Source organism: Myotis yumanensis, unplaced genomic scaffold (assembly GCF_028538775.1).
Source record: "Myotis yumanensis isolate MYYU_CA2020_CCGP unplaced genomic scaffold, mMyoYum1.0.hap1 SCAF_2, whole genome shotgun sequence".
NCBI lineage: Eukaryota > Metazoa > Chordata > Mammalia > Chiroptera > Vespertilionidae > Myotis > Myotis yumanensis.
The window spans coordinates 199533657-199555653 of record NW_027223753.1 but is presented as its reverse complement, the minus strand read 5'-3'; the positions used below and the strand labels follow the sequence as shown (position 1 = coordinate 199555653).

The following is a 21997-nucleotide window of genomic DNA, read 5'->3' as shown; positions in this document are numbered from 1 at the left end:
TTATATCTGATCCCTTTGGCTAGCTGGGGTCCCATCACCTTACTTCACTGCTAGAGAAGGGATCTAAAAATTATAGGGGCACATGGATATTCAGTGAACAATCAGTGCCTCCAACACTGTCACTTGGTTTTGCATGATCTCGGCAAAGTATTCATCTTAATCTCAGTTGCTTATCTATGATCTGAGACTAATTGATGAACTGGGCCAAGTGAGGTTTCAGTGTAAGAGACTCACAGAGGGCGGTCCTGGCTTCACTCCATAGGGCTGAATGAGCTTGTGCAAATTTTGAACTTTCCTCCGTCTGTTTATTGCTCTGTCACATGACAGTAGTACTACTGAGGAGTAAATAAAATTTAAAAGTTTTGGTATACTGACTCGACTACAGAATTAAGTGCTCAAAAACGGTTAGCTATCTTCATGATCATGGTATAATTTTAGCATAACTAGAATTACTTACTGGCGTTCAAAGTTGTAGCAAGACAATCAAAAGTTATAATCCTATAAAAGTTAAGTGAGCCTATACATCTTGCTTTGTAAAAGCTCCCAATACTTTCAAATGATTTGTTTTCCTTCTCTCTGAGATGTGTTATTTGAATCATATACCGGGTTTGTTGAATTTTCCTCAGGCCTTTAAAAACAAATAATGAAAGTATTCTGCACCTCATAATATGCAATAAACTGTTTGTTTGACTGCCTAGCCACCCAGTAAGGAGGTTGGACAAGGCAAAACTTGCAAACAGTAAGTGCTATGTTTACAGTGATCTTTGACCTCCTACTGTTTATTTCTGAACAGGCAATGAAACGACACAGAGAGCAGTGGAATTTGTGTTCCGGAAGTTAGGTAACACTTTATGATAGGTCCAAACCTGGTTATGAAAGTTCTGTCTCTGAATATTTCAAAGTGTATTTGCTGTGCTGGCAAGGAGAGCAGACAGGAAACAGCATGGGAAGAAAGACGATTTTGCTCCTGTTGGTGGGCATTTTCATGGCATATTATGGTTATACACCTCTCCCAGATAATATTGAGGAGCCATGGAAACTGATTGGGATGACCTTCATATTTAACACCATATCAAATGTGGTAAGTATAGAATTTTATTGACTCAATATCTAACAGTTTAATCAGGAGAACATATCTGTTGTATTACTTTTAACAGCTTCTACTGTCTTGGACGTTTTGCGCTTTAAGTTGCTGATTTTAAAATCGTTCTTATATTTTAACTATTCCTTAAAGCCGACCACTAGCAGAATGAAAATGAAGGAAGTAGTCAAATGAAGGAAGTAGTTTTGATTTTAAATATTAAAGGACAAATTGTGTCAGCTGAGAAACACAAAAAGTCTTCTTGTGAGTTTCATGGCATGAACACAGCCAGAAGGAAGCATGTTAAAGCATGAACTGCAGGAATGGTAGGACTGAGCAATACTCTGGTTAGTTACAACAATGCAATGATCTTGTATTCAGACATGAAAATGAATTCTTACTGAGATATTTGGAAACATGTTGCTGGTAAAGGCCAGGGAAATGTGTGATGTCCAGTAGATGGTGAGCTGCTGAGGTGACCAAGCAACTGGCTGACTAGCTGTCCACCATGGCGGGTCCTCAAAGACCTATGGTTCTTTCTGAGTGAAGCTCATTACCTAGAAATGAAACCATTTATTATCTTCTTTAATCTTCTCAGTAGCAATTTGCCTGTAGCAGAAAAAAAAAAAAAATAATCCAAGGACAATTAGCCTGACTAATAAAACTCTTGTTTTTTTAGCACTTTCCTTGCTCCCCCCCCACACCCGCCCCCCCCCACACACACACACTCCCTTTTTAAAGGTATTTTAACAATCTCTTTTGGCATTTAATATAGCTTTGAATCAGTGCAATATATAACATAGGCACTATTTCTCAGCTTTGATCATCAGAAATTCAACTGTTATTTACTTCCTTAGCTGATAGAGCTTTGTATGACTAAGGTATAAGAAACGATTTTGTCCATACACTGAGGCATATAAATTCCAGAGTTGGTCAAAATTTTCCCTCTTTATCATTTGAAATTTCAAATTTACGTCAAAAATTGTTTTGGGATTTTAGAGTCAGTATGAAGAGAGTAAGCTGGTCTGAGATCTTAATCTGCTGCTCTAATTCACAATACTTTGCTAAAAGGAAGAGTCAAAGGAACTTTAAAACCCTAATTATTCAATTCAGACTGCAGAGACACTGGGTGATAGTTTTAGCACTCACCAGTGGCTTTTTAGTCTTCAGTTTTATGTTTATCATACTTTCTAGTATAATCTAAAAACTTGTGGAATTATAAAGTCACATTAAAAATTTCATACTTTGTACTTTCTTGTACAACATTGCAATTTGTCTTCTAACTAAATTCCTGTCCTTAAATGGCATAACTTAGTGCCATTCTCTATCTTTTAAAAAATATTTGAAATAGTCTGGTTCTTTCAGGATAAATGACCTGAGCCCAGTGATAAATGTTTTGAAAGATGGTCTTGTATTTTCTGTACTTAACTTTGATTTAAAGCCAGAAGGCCAACTAAATTGTCATAAACGACTTTTGTGGGATACATTTTGATGCCTCCTCTACATCATAGGTGGTAGAAATTTTAAATTTATTTGCAAAATTAAGTAAGTAAATGCTGTAACCTGCATCTCAACTTTCTGTGTTAACACTTAAAATCAACCTAATATGTATGTGATTTCTTCAAAATCACACTGTTAATTGGTTGGTGTGCTTGTGCAAAACTAACACTAAGCAACATGGGGAAGCATAATATAACACTACTAGAGGACTGGTGCACGAAAATTTGTGCATTCAGGGGGTCCCTCAACCGGGCCTGTGACCTCTCGCAGTCTGGGATCCCCCGGGGGATGATCACCTGCTGGCTTAGACCCACTTCCAGGGGGATTGGGCCTAAGCTGGCAGTCAGATATCCCTCTGGCAGCCCAGGAGCCCTTGGGGGATGTCCACCTGCTAGTGGGGAGCAGGCCTAAGCTGCAGTTGGACATCCTTAGTGCTGCTGAGGAGGCAGGAGAGGCTCCCGCCACCACCACTGTACTGGAAGCCTGTCAGCCTGGCTTATGGCTGAGCAAGGCTCCCCCTGCGGGAGTACACTGACCACCAGAGGGCAGCTCCTGCATTGGACATCTGGCCCCTGGTGGTCAGTGTGTGTCATAGTGACCAGTCATTCCCAGTCTTTCTGCTGTTAGGGTCAATTTGCATATTACCCTTTTATTATATAGGATAGAGGCCTGGTGCATGGGTGGGGGCCGGCTGGTTTTCCCTGAAGGGTGTCCCGGATCAGGGTCGGGGTCCCAATTGGGTGCCTGGCCAGCCTGGGTGAGAGGCTGATGGCTGTTTGCAGGCTGGCCACAGCCCCTTCAGGGTGGGGGTCCACCCTGGGGTGCCTGGCCAGCCTGGGTGGGGGGCTGATGGCTGTTTGCAGGCTGGTCACAGCCCCTTCAGGGTGAGGGTCCCCCCTGGGGTGCCTGGCCAGCCTGGGTGAGAGGCTGAGGGCCATTTTCAGGCTGTCCACACCCACGTCAGGGTGTGGGGTCCTGCTGGAGTGCCTGGCCAGTCTGAGTGAGGGGCTGATGGCTGTTTGCATGCTGGCCAAGGCCCCCAGAGGGGAACCTCACCCCATGAGGGTGTGGCCATCCTGGGTGAGGGGCTGATGGCTGTTTGCCGGCTGGCCACGGCCCCATCCACCCAATTTCTAAGTGGAGGCTGGCTGGAAGCAGGTATCTGGGATTTATTTATCTTCTATAATTGAAACTTTGTTGCCTTGAGTGGAGGCCAAGCCGGCCAGGGCAGGCGGGAAGCTTGGCTTCCTCCATCTCCAGGGCAACCAAGCCTCCTGCTTGCTCCAGCTCCGAGGCTACCAGCCACCATCTTGGTTGGGTTAATTTGCATAGAGTTGCTCTGATTAGCTGGTGGGCATGGCTTGGGACGTAGTAGAGGTATGGTCAATTTCCATCTTTCTCTTTTATTAGATTAGATAGAGATAAAGAGCACAGATGACAGTCCATTGGGGGTTGGAGTCTCTACCCCTTTGTCACTGTAGAGAGGAGCAGGTAGAGGACACCCTCATGCTAGGGCCTGGTCAGCATGTGGAGCTGTCTGGCTGGCTGGTGTGGCACAGTGGTTGACTGTTGACCTGTGAACCAGGAGGCCACGGTTCAATTCCTCTTCAGAGTACATGCCCAGGTTACCGGCTTAATTGCCAGTGTGGGGCATGCAGGAGGCAGCTGATCAATAATTCTCTCTCATCATTGATATTTCTATCTCTCTCTCTCACTTTCCCTTCCTCTCTGAAATTAAATATATTTTTAAAATATATTTCAAAGCTCATAATGAACTGAAGCCTAGATTCTTCCGAGTTGTAATATCTCAAGAATTCTTTAAATGTCTTTTTTTTAATCTGAGGCAAGTATTATGGTAAAGATTCTGAATCTCAAATATTTCTGAGTCATCCAGATTCAGCTGTGGTAACAGGACACAGGGCTCGTGGGAGCATATATGCATACTTCTATGTTCATAAACAACACTGGCATCTGTTGTTTGTAACCTGGGATGGTAGTTGTTTTCTTTCTTTCCTTTTAGGCCCTGGTTGGTGAACTCCTGGGAATCAACCATTTCATGAACACTTTAATGTTTTTTATGAGCTTTCAAGATGTCCCACCCACATCTGATGAAACTGTCACTGTGATGGACACAACTTTCAGCAATGTTCCTGTCCGTGTATATGTACCAAAGCGAAAGTCAGAGGCCCTAAGAAGGGGCTTATTTTACATTCATGGTGGCGGTTTTTGTTTGGGGAGTGCCGGTAGGTACCCCTCGCTGCAAATTTTTCTTAGCATATAGCATACATTTTATTAATATATTTACTCTGCCATTGAAGGTATGTCAGAGTAAATATATTAATAAAATGTATGCTATATGATAAGCATATATTAATTAATTATCACAGATAACAGAATACCTCAGCTGTCTGAAATTTCTTCAGTTGGAATTATGTTAGTTTAAAAAATTACTTTAAATTTAATTCTCAAAGGAAATAAATATTCAAAGCTGTAGCAAATCTCAGGTAAGGAGAAAAACTTTCATGAACATAGAAATTTATTATTAAAATTGTTAATTGCAAATAAGATGGAATGTTGTTATGAAAACCAAAATTAAGTGAGTTGAAGAGTGGAGGAGAAGTGAGGAAATGAAGATGGCAATGACAGTCTTTTAATAAATTTAGATATGAAGGAAAGATGAGGTTTTAGACAGAAAAGAAGCACAGAGTTGAGTAAGTGTACTTTATTTTTATTTTATGTAAAATATATGTACAGCCTGGCAAGTGTGGCTCAGTTGTTTGGAAGGTCTTCTCGTGCACTGAAAGTTTGCCTGTTCAATTCCCTGTCAGGGCTCATACCCAGGTTATGAGTTTGAGCCCTGCTAGGAGCACATATGAAAGGCAAGGAATCAATGTTTCTCTCATAAATTGATGTTTCTCCCTCTCATCTTCTCTCTCACTCTTTCTCTCTCTCTTTCTTCCTCTTCCCCAATCTTTAAAATCAGTAAAAACAAACATATGCTTGGGTGAGGATTAACAAAAAAAATTAAAATCCACATTTTAATTTATTTTATGCACTCACCTCCTATATTTCTACAAATAAATCTAAAATATATCATTTTATTATATGCAATATAAATTTTGTATCTTATATAAAGTTTACATATATATTTATGTTTAAATACATATTTTATATTTATATATGGAAGGTCTATGGACATGTTTATAAGCTGAAGTTAAAGATAGCAATAAATACTTTTAACCAGTTTGGTTCAGTAGACAGAGCAAGGGCTCTACACCAGCAGTTCTCAACCTGTGGGTCGCGACCCTTTTGGCGGTCAAATGAACCTTTCACAGGGGTCACCTAAGACCATCCTGCATATCAGATATTTACATTACGATTCATATCAGTAGCAACATTACAGTTATGAAGCAGCAACGAAAATAATTTGATGGTTGGGTCACAACATGAGGAACTGTATTTAAAGGGCCAGAAGGTTGAGAACCACTGCAGACTGAAGGGTCCCTGGCTGGATTTCGGTCAAGGGAATGTACCTTGGTTACAGGCTCAATCCCCAGTAGGGGGCAGGCAAATGGCAGCTGATTGGTGTTTCTCTCTGGATGTTTCCAACTCTCTATTCCTCCCCTTCTTCTCTATCAAAATCAATAAAAATATATTTTCAAAAAGAAAAGAAAACTCTCCCTAAAAATCAAAGGGTGTATATCCTTGAGTGAGGATTAACAAGAACAAAAAAGAGTGGGAGCATGCTTACCAAGGTACAAAAACTAAATAAGAATAAGCTCTGAAGCAAAATAGTATTTGCCTGATGCTTTCTCTTTCAATATTAAAGAAAATTATACTAAAAATATGTGTCCTAATCCAAAATACAAGCATGATTTTGTATAGTAAATTTAAATAAAAGTTTAAAATTTAGTGTGTATTCTACATTTTAAGAATATTCAGCACTCAACTTTGGAAACATCACAAGAGAATATCTACTCCTTTTTTTATGGTCCACAGGATGTACCTTTTGTGACAACTTTATATCCTGATATTTCCCATCAGTACTTTATGATCTCTCCCTCCTCTTGTTACTGACAAATCCTATTTTATTTTCTTAAACTTGTCTTATGAGCCAAAGGAAGCACTTTTCCAAGCACAATAGCAAGCATGTATGACCCCTCTCCACCCCATCCATATTCATGGCCAAAATCACTCCACAGAACACATATCTTCTCATCTGCCTTGGAAATACCAATGCCAACATCAGGTCTCAGCTCTCCCCATTTCCTTTTACTCTTCTTTAACATGCTCTGGCAATTTTTATGAAATCTAATACTATTCCACAGAGCACTCTCTCTACCCCTCCATTAAAGCAACTAGTATATTGCTTTTAGTTTACATGCTTGACCTTCTTCCCAGCTCCTTTCTCCAGTAGGCTGTGACCTCCTGAAAGTGAGGGAGGTATATTTATGTTTACTCATTCAACACCTAACACCTGCTGATTGACGAGAGCACAGTTTAATCTTGAGAAGAGTGAAACTGCTTAAATTATACAGTGTAAGATGTGGGGAAGAATAAGAAAACTGACAATGTGCATGTAACAGAATCACTGAGCAAGAGAATTCATGTTCCGCAACTGTGATGAAATAGTAGAAATATTTTTCCAAAACATTTTCATGAACAATGAGGTGTCATAGTATGTTTTTTTCAGGGGGAAAAAATGTCCGTCAATTTATTTGTCAGTCTTTGATTTTCTTTTCGTTTATTTCAGCTCAGTATTCTTATGATGTGCTGTCAAGACGAACAGCTAATAGACTTGATGCTGTTGTCATTTCAACCAAGTAAGAGCACCGTTGGTTGGTGTGGGTTTGGGCCAGGTGCCTTATATAGTGAGATGTTTTCCAATGTTCTGATCATCCCATGGTTATGCTGGGTGTGTTTCAAATGGAAATCAGAGGATGAGAATAGAGAAAGTGAGCTTGGGCATGACCAGCAAAGAGACTGAGCGAAAAGAGTTGGAGAGGTGGGTCAAGTGGGGATCAAAAACAGGATGTCAAGAAATTGTTAGAATACAATTAAAATATTAAATTTTATTGACTAATGACCTATCTTGGTTTTCTAGCCTATTCTTAGCAAGGCGAATAAGGAGGGCTTCAGAGTCAGAGAATTAGGTTCAAAATTTGGTTCTAGAATTTACTGAGTGACTGTCACAGTTAAATCTCATATTAACTCCATTTAATATGTCATAGAGTTATTTTGAAAATCAAATGATAATAAAGTATTTTTAAAGTAATTAGTATAGTATATTTTGTGGTATAATTCTTCATCAAAAGCAAGTAGTCACTAAATAAACTGGGAATACAGGCACAGTCTATTCTAAAAAGCACTCTAGATCAATAATCAGTAATAGAAAATGAAAAAAAACACAAAGTAATGACTGCATGCCAACTTGATCATTAGGTTAAGTTGTAATAAAATTGTTTAATATTTGTTTAATATTTTTTGGTTAGTAATAAAGAATAATGATTACAAAGAAAATAACATTCTGGAAGAAGTTTAGGTAGTTATCATCTGGGATTTTTTTCTTTAATCCCCATCCAAGTTTTGCATTCAGGCCTCTATTCATGCAAAAATGACATTTGTGAAAGTTTTCATATCCAGCAATATCATTAGGATTAAGTCTGGCTTTAGATTCGTTGTAATTCAAAATATGTTTGCTAAAGAAAACATTTTACTTTTGATTTTAAGGCAAGAGCATGCACACAAATGAGTATGCACACACACACACACACACACTCATTCATTTTTATTATAAATATTGACTTAAAGAAAATTGTTTTTCTACCCACAGCTATAGACTAGCACCTAAATACCACTTTCCAAATCAATTTGAAGATGTGTATAATGCATTAAAGTGGTTCTTACGCAAAGATATTCTTAAAGGCTATGGTGTAGATCCCAAAAGAATTGGTATTTCTGGAGACAGTGCTGGAGGGAATTTAGCTGCAGCAGTGACTCAACAGGTATGTTGCTTAGATTTGTTTCATTTTTAAAAATATCCTACACTTAAATTTATTTATTTAAAACATTAAAATATTAATGCAAATATGTTATATTAATAGATTAGAGATACATAGATATCATATCAGAGAACATTAATACATCTAGTACCTCTAATCCTACCTCCTGCCATATTTATAAAAATAAAATGATAAAATCTTCTTTCTACTGTAGATCATTGGTTTAAACCTAATTGGTATGGCCAGGTAAGTACCAGAGTGTTTGTTATATTAGGGATTGCACTTGTGAGATCAATCAGTGACACTAATCACCATGATCAGAGTATCAGATGATTTCAGTATTCTTTAGTGGAGTATGCTAAAACGTGCATGAAAACTGTTACCAGAATTATAAAGTTGCCTATGGACAAAAAAGTTAGCAGGTTCATAAATACTCTTCACTTGCAGAAGGAACTATCCTTTTTATATATCAATTAATACACTATTTCTACGACATTTAGCTAAAACTAAACAGCTATTAAATATAGATTTAATGTGGTAATAATTAATTATAATTAGTCTAGTAGATTATGAGTAAAATTGCTTTGGATACTGGTTTATCTAACCTAAGAAATAAACTCAGCACTGATGGCTTGGAAGCAATGTTCCTGTACAGAAAAAAATTCTAATGTATTTACAAATAAATATCTACAATTTAATTCTAATCATAAATATTGCACATAAATTTATTGTGCTATAAAACAAACTTTGCTGTTGTTTTCATTGTTTATTTTCATACACATTTTAAAGTATATACATTTTGGCTATTGGTAGTTTTAGGATAATCATCTTGTTTTCAACAAAAGAAAAGATACCAAAAATTATGTGCACATAGCCTACACAGGGATGCACCTAGTGTGCCCAGCTCAGGTGACTTGGGAGGCTGAGCCACTGGGACCTACAGGACATCTACTACACAAGGCCACTTTACCAATTCCAGGAGCTATAACAGCTCTACCCAATACATAGAAACAAACATAGGAAAAGAGCCAAAATGGGAGACAAAGAAACATCACAAATGAAAGAACAGAAGAAATCTCTAGAAAAAGAACTAAATTAAATGGAAGCAAACAAACTATAAGATAGAAAGTTTGTAACAATAGTTATGTGGATGCTCAATGATTTAATAAGAGCTTTAAGAGACTTAGTGGGAATTTCAAGGATCCTAGTGAGAATTTCAAAGAGATGAAAAAGAACCAGTCAAAAATTAAGCATTCACTAACTGAAATAAAGAATAATTTACATGGACTCAACAGTAGAGTAGAGGATTTCAAGAATCAAATCAGTGATTTGGAATATAAGGAAGCAAAATACACCCAAGCAGAAGACAAAAAGTAATCCAAAAATAAGAAGGTAGTGTAAGGAGCCTCTGGGACAACTTCAAGCATACCAACATTTGTATTATGAGGGTGCCAGAAGGAGAAAAGAAAGAGCAAGTTATTGAAAACCTATTTGAAGAAATAATGACAGAAAACTTCTCCTAGCCGGTGAAAGAAATAGACTAATAAATCCTGGAAGACCAAACAAGATGAACCCAAAGAGGCCCACACCAAGACACATCATAACTAAAATGTCAAGGGCGAAAGACAAAGAGAGAATATTAAAAGCAGCAAGAGAAAAAGCAGTTAGTTACCTACAAGGGAGTGCCCATACAACTGTCAGCTGATTTCTCAACAGAAACTATGCAGGCCAGAAGGAAGTAGCCAGAAATATTCAATGTGGTGAATAGCAAGGATCTACGACCAAGATTACCCAGAAAAGCTATCATTTAGAATTGAAGGTCAGATAAAAAGCTTCTCAGATAAGAAAAAGCTAAAGGAGCTCATCACCACCAAACCAGTAAAATTAAATGTTGAATGGTATTTTTGAAGGAGAAGGAGAAGAAGAAGAAGAAGAAGAAGAAGAAGAAGAAGAAGAAGAAGAAGAAGAAGAAGAAGAAGAAGAAGGAGGAGGAGGAGGAGGAGGAGGAGGAGGAGGAGGAGGAGGAGGAGAAGGAGAAGGAGAAGGAGAAGGAGAAGGAGAAGGAGAAGGAGAAGGAGAAGGAGAAGGAGAAGGAGAAGGAGAAGGAGAAGGAGAAGGAGAAGGAGAAGGAGAAGGAGAAGGAGAAGGAGAAGGAGAAGGAGAAGGAGAAGGAGAAGGAGAAGAAGAAGGAGAGAAATAAATACTATCTATCAGCAATTGCATCTAAAAATCAAAATAAGCAGACAAGGAATCTAATGAACAAAATAAACTGATGAATAAAATAGTACTAGAGGCCTAGAAACAAAAAACAGATTAATGAATCTCAAAGGGAAAGCGGGGAGAGAGGCAGGAAAAGATTAACCAAACAATTCATATACATATATGCATTTCCTAAGGACACAGACAATAGAGTGCTGAAGGTTTGGGGCAGGCCAGGAACCAGGTGGATGGGGGCAATGGAGAAAACAAAAAAAAACATTTGTAATACTCTCAACAATAAAGATTTTTTTAAAAAAAAGAATGAAGGAGAAAAAAGAAATGTTCAGGTAAGCTTAAACTAAGAGAACTTACTATTAATGGAACACCCTAAGACTACTTTGAGTAAAGTGTTTCAGATGAAATGAAAATGCAGATGAAATTTTAACATGCTAGAAGAAGCAAAGAGGAAGAATGTGGTATAATGTGAGTAAATCGTAATAAACTTGAATATTTTAAAATAATAAGATATATATAGAATTAGAATATGACAAAAAAACTATAAGTTAAGGAGTGGATAGATTTTAAATCTTATAAGGTAATTTTATCATCTAAGAAGAATTAAAGACAGAATTGGCTTTTGATAAGTTCATTAGTCTTTGAGAAGTTAAGAATACATATTTTAATGTTTAGGGTAATCAATTAAAGAATCAAAACTGGGTATAACATAACCGACTACAGAAAAAAAAAATAGAATACTTGAAAGATCAACCAACTTGAAAGAATGCAAAAAAATAGAGAAAAAAGAAAAAGAAGATGCACAAAATAAGGTGTTGGTCACAACTAATTATTTCAGTAATTATAACCATTTGTGTTCTAAATGATCTTGCTATAGTATGAAGATTATCAGATTGAAAAATAAGTAAGCAGAAAATTTTAAAGCAAATGGATGGAAAATGTACACACTGTAATAATATTTAAAAGAATTGCTAGATAAATAAGATCACATCATTTCAGAAAAGGTTTCAATGGCCAAGGAAATAAAACTCTAAATCTATATGGATTTCATAACATTAAATACATAAGAGAATGACAGGATAAAACACAAGTTTCTGACCACACAAGATGTTTAATAATACTACTTTTAGCTATGAAGAGAACAGTGGGCAAAAATAACAAATATATAGAGGAGTGGAATAACAATCAATGTTTCATTCAGTGGAACAGGCAAATAAGCAAGTACATGTGATCATTTTTAAAATTCAACCAAGTACTGGGCCATAAAAAAGGCAGTCTCAAAAATATCACAGAATTTAAATTGTGCAACATTTGGACTTTTACTATAATGAAATAATGTGGGAAATCAACAAGAAAAAAACAAATAACATATGCTTCTATGGAAGTTTGGAAATTTTAAAAAATAGACTGAACACCTATGAGTCACTATTTAAAAGAACGCATCTTTTTATATGTTCTCTACATTTAGAACTATAGTTATAGGAAATTGTACTTTGTCAAAAGCATGTTAGAAAATAAGGAAGGCTGAAATAAGCATCCGACTTAAGAAATAAAGTCAATAAAATGAAGACAATGACAAGAACAGAAATTATGATATTCAAACAAGCTCAGAGTAAATATAACAAAAAGCAAAAAGTTAATTCTTTGAAAGGACTAATAGAATTTTAATTCTCTGAAAAGACAATTGAGGAATAACAAAAGTTAGTTACAAATGTCAGGATTGAGAAAGGGACAACTCTTCAGACAAAAAAAGAGTCTTTAATGAGTTAAGAGTGCACATTGTAATTCTTGAAAGCAATATTTGAACAACTTTGAAATTAAAACATCTAATAATATTTTAATTGAATTAAATAAAAATATATCATGGAAAACAGACAGGATAAGAAATGAAAACCTGTCATTTTATAATCACAAAATAAATTACATAAATTAAAAAAAAATAGTTCCACTAAGAAACTTTACTGGCAATTTGCTTGAAACATTTAAGAAGAAATAAATCCAAAATAAACATAAAATATGCCAAAGAATGGGGAAAATATGTACACTCTTCAGTTTTTTTTTTTCAGAGAAACATGGTATTTATGACCAACTAATCACATATTAGTCTTTTTCCCTACCCATGAGGAGAGTTGCAAAAATTGTTTTGTTTATATTTATAGTATTTAAGTGTAGATACTGAATCTTAGGTATAATATTGAAAATTGGCAAGTTCTTTGAGATATATTTTTTATTATTTCTGTCTATCTTTTTGAAATTTTGAATTTATCATATTAGCCTCATAAATGAAAATATATAATATTAGTGAAAATTATTATTTCAACAACTAACTTTAAATAATTTTCAGCTCATAGATGATCCAGATGTCAAGATCAAACTCAAGATCCAGTCTTTAATTTATCCTGCCCTCCAGACTCTTGACATGGATTTACCATCTTTACGGGAAAACTCACAGATTCCACCTCTGCCCAAATCACTCGTGGTCAGGTTTTGGAGTGAATACTTTACCACAGACAGATCACTTGGAAAAGCCATGCTCATCAATCAACATGTACCAGTGGAATCGAGCTACCTCTTCAAGTTTGTTAATTGGAGTTCTTTGCTCCCAGAGAATTTTAAGAAAGGGCACATGTATAGCAGTCCAACTCATGGACCTTCTGGGCTAGCTAGAAAGTATCCAGGGTTTCTAGATGTAAGGGCAGCCCCCTTATTGGCTGATGACAACAAGGTGCGTAACTTACCCTTGACCTATGTAATCACCTGTCAATATGATGTTTTAAGAGATGATGGAATCATGTACGTCACCCGACTTCGGAATGCTGGAGTTAGGGTGACCCATAACCACGTTGAGGGTGGATTCCATGGACTAATTTCCTTTCCTGGATTTAAAATTGGACATAGAGTAGAAAATCAGTATCTGAGTTGGCTAAGTGAAAATCTTTAATAAAAATCTTAGCAGTGGTTTATAAGAATATATGAGCCTCAAATAGAAAACAGATTAGTGAGATTCAAAAGGTTATGTTTAAATTTCTCTTTATCACTCGTGACCTTTCTAAGGTCCTCTGAACCACTGTGATCTTTTCTTGTTGTTGTTTTGGGGTTTTTTGTTTATTTGTTTGTTTGTTTTGTTTGCTTTTTTACTGAGTGGATTCTTCTCTATTTTTTATTCTAAGTGTTGTTTACTCACATTTGTATCTTAGAAAATGTCTACATTCTTAAATATTTTTTCTTGCTACTAAAGTGCCTAAGAGACCACTGATATTAATTTTGGTATCCTAGAACAGAAATAGCCTTGCTCACATTAAGAAATGGATTTTATAGTAATAGGTGGCATCATATTGAAGCAAATACTTTGAAAAAAAGTTGGCACAGAAGTCATATTAGTGACCTACAAGGTTGTTTTAAGGCACTAAATTCATTTCAGTAAAAGCTCTGGTATCTACAAGCCAGATATGTTTGTTTAAACCTTTTTTCTCAACAATAATACTATTAGACAAAAAAAAACTAAGGCTGTAAATTACAGCTATAATAAATTAGTAATGTAGTCTGTTTTAAAGAAAATGCCACATTTATTACAAAATATGTATGGAAATAAAATGGATATCAAAGAACATGATTTTTGTTTTGAGGAAACAAATTTGGTGGATTTATAGATTGCAAAACAATATAAAGCTACAATAGTCATGATGGTATGGTATTTCAATACAGATAAGCAACTAGATAATACAACAGAATCCAGAAACCATTTCATATATTTAGAGTCAATTGTTGAGATAAAGTTGCCAATGTAATTCAATTCCAAAAGTGTTATATATATTTTAAATGGTGATTAAACATTTGAATATTCATATAAAATGCCCTTAACCCTGACCTCGACTTACTTCACAATATAGACAAAAATTAACTCAAAGTGACTCATTGATCTAAATATAAAAACCCAAATTTAAAAATTCCTATAAGTTTTATTTTTTTAGATAGGACTACATTTTACTTGAACTATTGCATCATATTAGTGCTATCATTGTATTGTAGTGTCAGCTGTGTGGACTATTTCCAGTAGTATACAAAAAACACAGCCTAGGCACTGTCAACAGGCTGACTAAGTACAAATGATTTTTTGAACACTGATGTTCCATTGTAATGTGTGTATTTGAATATTTTATGAAGAAAGCAGGAGCTTTGTGATATTTTTGTAAATCTTAATTGGAAATTACATTGAAATAGTTAATTATTTTATTTATAATTCAGTCCTTTTTCTAGTTTGAAAAAATAAGTTGGACATATTTTAATGCCTAAAATGAATATATAAGACTAATGCAGCCCTAACTGGTTTGGCTCAGTGGATAGAGCATTGGCCTGCGGACTGAAGGGTCCCAGGTTCGATTCCGGTCAAGGGTATGTACCTTGGTTGTGGGCACATCCCCAGTAGGGAGTGTGCAGGAGGCAGCTGATCAATGTTTCTAACTCTCTATCCCTCTCCCTTCCTCTGTGTAAAAAATCAATAGACTAATGCAGTCAAACAGAGATGCATAAGCTAGTGCAGTTCCTGAAAGAGCTACAAAAAGACAAGATTGGAAGAAAGTATATTGAAAACTTTATAACAAGTGGCAGCTGAAATTTTCTGTAGCAGAGAAAAACAAGAGGCTACTTGTCTGTTGTATAAAACAAATTGTGAAAATAATAAAGTGGATAATATGAATAGACATAGTAGCTAATGTATAATTTTAATAAGTTCTTTTTCAAAAGTTAAAAAAATTAACACATTTACCTGAAAACAGAATTAAATGTTCAAGAAAATGTTTGTAAATTATTTTTAACGTGATCTGAGTTTATAACTTTGGCCAACTATAGTTTGGATTCTTATACAAAAAAGAAAATCATTTTTAGATGGAGAGGTGGTAATAGATATAATTACAGTGTTTGTTAGAAAATTATGAAATAAAGGCTAAAATAATTGTTTAGAAAAGTGAAATATTTTAAATTAAGACACCACACAATTATATGTAGAATGCAAAATATTTATAATAATACCAAAGATCAGTTAATTAAAAATTTGGAAAAGTACAAGCCCTTTAGTTTTAGGTGAGTGTGTGATGTGAGACACTGCCCAATTAATACTCTGGGTATGTTTTGTCTCAAAAATACTCCAAATTCACACACACACACACACACACACACACACACACGTCTACTTGTGACCAAAAATATTGAACTCATGACATAAATATGTTTGAATATTTTGAATCCATCAAAAAATAATTTTAACTAGTCATGAAAAAAATGATCATCACAGAAAGTGCTCTAGCTAGGTGTGTTAGGCAAGATTCAAGACTTAATGGAATTTTAAAACAAGAGACAATGTTTCCCTACTGCTTCATTCCCCTGTGTGGTATCTACTGAAAGGGTTTGGCTCAGCTTTCTGAAAATAACTCTGAAAAGTACCATGGATAATCCTTTTTAAATTTTTAGTGTATATGTGGAAATGTTATGAATCATTGCTAATTTATGAATCTATTGAAATAAATAGAATATAATGATTTCAATCCTCTTGTGGTCTTTAAAAAATGCTTGTTGTTGATTCCTTAGAGAGTTTTACAAAGATTTATTTTACCATTCACTTCAAGATTTTCTTGAAACAAAAAGAATGTTTGCCAAATGTACAATTGTATTGTGTAAAAAATGGCAGTGTGACTTGTTTCTCATCTGAATAAGCAAACTCTGAAGCTCCAACTAAAGAAAAGCTTACCTGTGACTAACTAGACAGGTGCCAAATTTTGTATCGAAATACACACTTTTTATTATCAGAATCAGTGATAATGGTTTGTGCACATTTCTAACAGGAATCAATATACAGAAGGTGTTAATATACAACTGAAATAATTATGTAAATTGGCTGCAAAAAGGACAAGAAATATTGGAGAATATGTCATAGCTATTGATAAATTGGGAGCTGCTTTTCAATTTAGTCATTACTCCTTTAATTTTAGTGTTAATTATATTGAGCTGACACAAGAGTTTTTAAATTTATTTACATTGGATAAATATAGTTTTGAAACTGATACGTTTTTGCTTAAAAGTCAAATGAATTATTTTTTTTAATGATGAAGCAATTTGTCAATATGGATGAATGTGATAATAAAGAAAAATTATTTTTATACTTAATCTATTATTGGAAAACTGTTAAGTGTGCTTATGAAAACTTGAGTATGTGATTCTATAGTTTCAATAATAATTTCATAAAGGATTAGTACAAAAATATCTTATTTTTATATTGATTATTAAATATTAGTAAAGTTAATTTAAACTATTTTTACCTTTCATTGATGTTTATGCTAGAAAACTTAAAATTACATATATGGCTTGCATTTGTAGCTCACATAATTCTAATGAAAAGCAGTGATATAGGTTATTCTTAACTTGTTTTTGTTATGTATGAAATTTCTAGAAAGTTCACTTTAACACATTTTTAAACTAGTTATAAATACTATGTGATCATTTTTTGGAAGCTTTAAATAAATTAGTTATCATTGGATAGGAAATTTTGGGGATATGTTTTAATGTCAACATACATATTTAGAAATATCCTGGTATATATTTTACTGCCCTGTTTATATTTGAATGTTTTATTATATGTGTAGTTACAACCCCTTGTTAAAAGAGATACTAAGCCCTGACCAGATGGTTCAGTTAGTTAGAGGGTCGTCCTGATACACCAAGGTTGTGGGTTCGACCCCAGTCAGGACAAATACAAGAGTCGAACAATGAGTGCAACACCAAATTGATATTTCTCCCTTTCTCTCTCCCTTCATCCTTTTCTTTCAAATCAATACGTTTTGAAAAAGAGATACTAAAAAGAAAGCAAATATTTAAAAAGAGGTTTAATTTATTTGACTGTAAGAAAGGCATTATAATTCCCTTTCAGTTAAAGAAAATATCATAAAAAAAATTAGCTGAAAGGCTATTGTGCATCCGCCTCTGAGTTTGGGATTGGGCAGATAGCCATGAAACAAGTTCTCAGGGTTAAGTCTCTATTAGTAGAGAAAAGCAGAGAGAGGAATTGAAACATGACTTACGCTTTAACAGAAATATACCTGTAACTGTATGGGTGCAAGGGTCAGGGTCCAGCCTGTTCAGATGCTGTCTTCAGTGAGGCAGAGATGTTAGCTCATATCAGGAAACCCAATGCACCTGGAGTGCTTTCTAAGCCACAGAGATAGCCAGACTGAGGAAATTACAAAGGGAGGTGAATACATCGGCTATTTCTTCAGCCTTGTGCAAGCATGCAAAGTCTCGGCACTCAGAGGCTGCAGCCTGGCAGCTGAAAACCCTGACTATGGGAAAGAAGCTCCCCAAGACTGTTTGTGCTGCCTGACGTACAGCCCTGTGGGCGAGCCCATGAAGGATCGGGCCAAATCTTCACCTCCTAGTCCACAGTTCTCTCCAAAAGACTTAAATGTGAGTCCTGAAACCATAAAAATCCTAGGAGGAAACATAGAAACAAAATATCGGCTGTCTCGTGGAGCAGAACTTTCCCTGATACATGGCCTAAGATAAGAGAAACAAAGGAAAAATCAACAAATGGGACTACATCAAAATAAAAAGCTTCCGCATAGCAAAAAGAAACCAGCATCAAAATAAAAAGGGAACCCACTGTATGGGAGAATATATTTGCCAATGATACATCTGAAAAGGGGTTAATTTCCAAAATATATAAAGTACTCAAACATCTCAACAAAAAGACGATAAAGAAGCCAATTTAAAAATGGGCAGAAGACCTGAATAGACACTTCTCCAATGAGAACATACAAATGGCCAAGGGACATATGAAAACATGTTCAATGTCACTAATAACCAGAGATGCAAATTAAAATGACAATGAGGTACCACCTTACACCTGCTAGAATGACTATCATCAACAAATCAGCAAACAAGTACTGGAGAGGATGCGGAGAAAAAGGAACCTTAGTACACTGATGGTGGGAATGCAGACTGCTGATGGGGTGCAAGGACTATGGAAAACAGTGTGGACTTTCCTCAATATATTAAAAATGAAACTGCCATTTGATCCACTGACCCCACTTCTAGGAATATAGCCTAAGAAGCCAGAAACACCAATCAGAAAGAATGTATCCACACCTATATTCATAGCACTGCAATTTACAATAGCTAAGATCTGGAAACAACTCAAGTGCCCATCAGTAGATAAATGCATTAAAAACTGTGGTGTATTTACACAATGGAATACTATGCAGCTGTAAAAAAAAAAAAAAAAAAAAGGATCTCTTACCCTTTGAGATAGCATGGAGGGACCTGGTGATTATTATGCTAAGTGATATAAACCAGTCAGAGAAAGACAAGTATCACAGGATCCCACTTATATGTGGAATTTAGTGAACAAAATAAACTGATGTATAAAAAGATCCAGAGACATGGAAGCATTCAACAGACTGATGTATTTCAGAGGGAAGGGGAGTAAAGAAAAGTCTTTAGCCAATGAATTTATATGCATATATGCATAACTCATGGACAGACGAGGAAGGCCTAGGGAGGGGATGGGAGCATGTTTGGAGGTGTAAATGAGGGTAAAAGGGGGACATCTTTAATACTTTCAACAATAAAGATAAAGTTAAAAAATAAAATAAAATGGCATTAGAATCTGTAGTGGTCTTTTTTCTTATTTCTGTTATTTATTTTTTTATGAGCCACTTAAGGATTTATCAATTTACCAACCTTTATAAAGGTGGTATAGTCTTTTGTTGATCCATTTTATATCATGTTTATTTTAATGTCATTAATTAATCCTCATATCTTTATTAATTACTTTCTTCTACATTTCTTGAGCTTTATTTACCATTTGTAATTATTTGATATGGGTGATTGCATTACTGATTTTCATCTTGAGTAATAGTATCAAATGCACACTTTAAAAATATACATTGTACATGTAGAGATGCAGAAACAACTGGACAGAATTTCAACTTTCTAAAGTTTGACAGCAATGGATTAATGAGGAATGCTTTCATGATAATACTAGAGGCTCAGTGCACAAAAATTTGTGCACTGGAGGGGTCCCTCAGCCCAGCCTGTCCCCTCTCACAGTCTGGGAGCTCTCAGGGGATGTCCTACTGATGGCTTAGGGGAGCGGGCCTAAGCCAAAGTCTGGCCTCCCTCTGTGGAAGGCAACTGGACTGATCAAGGGAAGATGCTGCCCTCATCACCCCACTGCTGCTGCCACTGCCGGCCGCCACTGCTGCCAGCCCTGTCGGCCCTCACAGCTGCTGTGGCTTTGTCCGGAAGGACATCCAGAAGACATTCCATCTATCTGGTCTAATTAGCATATTACCTTTTATTTCTATAGATAATATTTATTTTCTTATAAAGTGGTTTTTAGATCTTATGATAAGTATATGAGTGATTCCATAATTACAAGAACATAATGTTGTTATATCTTTTTGGGTTTTGTACAAAAAATAATATTAGCACTACTGGCCTTCAGCAGAAAGAGAGAAGAATTTTCAGTCTTTAGTCAAGGACAAACTACATGATGTATAAATAATGGAAATGCCCTGGGTAAGAACTCATACAATGATTCCAATGAGATACAGCAGTGGAAATTGCATGTTTAATCAGCAATTTGACCCAAAGAAGTATTATCCGTGTTATGTTTTGCTGATAAAAATATCTATCACATTGTATTGATTGTGGAACTTGCCGAACAAAGCAGTCTTCTATGCCTTTATTGTCTAATATTTGTATTTGGTACTTGCTGTACAAACAGCCCTGTCATTCACTCTGAGGAAGATATTAAACTGATGTGAATACAATAAAAGCCAGACCTTTTATAGTTTAGATCATCTGTTTTCTGAAATAGCCAATTAGATACACCGAGCACTTGAACGTAAGTCAAAGGGGTTATGCTAAGTATAAGAATCCAGTCTCAAAATAGTATATACTGTATGATTTCAGTTATATTACATGAAAAAACTGTCATGATGGAGGGCAGACCAATGGTTGCCGGGGATGAGGAGTGGAGAAAGAATACGACTGCAAAGGTTCAGAAAGTAAGAGTTTTGGAGGTGGTGGATGTGTTCTGTATCCTGATTGCATAGAAGTTTCACAAATGTATCCATGTGTTAACATTTGGATATAGTTTTATTGCATACAACGATACAATAAAATGTCAATTTTAAAGAATGTTCATTTAAAAATAATTTGAGTTTCACTTCTGGCCTTGGTGAAAACAGACAGCTTCTCTTTTTATTTTCTTTATTTCTTTTTTTATTGATGCAGCGGTTCTCAACCTGTGGGTCACGACCATCAGAAAACACATATAGCATATCAGATGTTTACATTACGATTTATAACAGTAGCAAAATTACAGTTATGAAGTAGCAATGAAAATAATTTTATGGTTGGGGGTCACCACAACATGAGGAACTGTATTAAAGGGTCGCGGCGTTAGGAAGGTTGAGAACCACTGGAAATGTGCCATCCTAGACCAGCTGCACAATGTGCTATGAAAGCGGGGACATAACTTCCTGAGGTCAGCAAATAAACGGGAGCTGTAAGCTAAACCAATTCCACAACCCAAAAGGGGGGTAGGATAGTTGTCTGAGCTCAATACAACCATTTTTCCCCACCATTTTTGGGGAAACTGCAGTCACTGATCCCGAAGCTCAACAAACCTGAAGTAAGATAAACAGGAAGAAATTATAAAAAGGTACATCACAACCAAATTGCTGAAAACCAGTAATTGAAAGAAACCACAGGGGAAAAAAATATACAGTATACCAGTATACAGAGATACAAAACTTCACTGAAGAGCAAAATTCTCAGAAACTAGACAAACTACAAGATGACAGAATGACATATTTAAAGGATTGGAGAAAAGGACAACTAAAATCATATATTCAGCCAAATTATCTTTTAACGTAGCCTCGACTGCCCTGGCCAGTGTGGCTCAGTTGAATGAGCATCATCCCGTGCACCAAAAGTTTGCCTGTTTGATTCCTATATTTTGTGATGCCACCAACTCAAGAGGTAGTTTCCAGGCCCTGGGGATTCTAATCATGAATTTATATCTGATCCCTTTGGCTAGCTGGGGTCCCATCACCTTACTTCACTGCTAGAAAAGGGATCTAAAAATTATAGAGGCACATGGATATTCAGTGAACAATCAGTGCCTCCAACACTGTCACTTGGT

The 21997-nt window shown here is 35.7% G+C and overlaps 1 protein-coding gene across 1 annotated transcript; it reads left to right on the top strand.

The window, feature by feature from the left end:
• The first annotated feature begins 925 nt into the window (after positions 1-925).
• LOC139004176 (arylacetamide deacetylase-like) lies at positions 926-16905 on the top strand. The gene is made up of 5 exons (XM_070406980.1): positions 926-1081; positions 4602-4824; positions 7335-7404; positions 8415-8586; positions 13142-16905. The coding sequence occupies exons 1-5, from the start codon at positions 944-946 to the stop codon at positions 13736-13738; spliced, it is 1200 nt and encodes a 399-aa protein (XP_070263081.1). The 5' UTR covers positions 926-943; the 3' UTR covers positions 13739-16905.
• The last annotated feature ends 5092 nt before the right edge of the window (positions 16906-21997 follow it).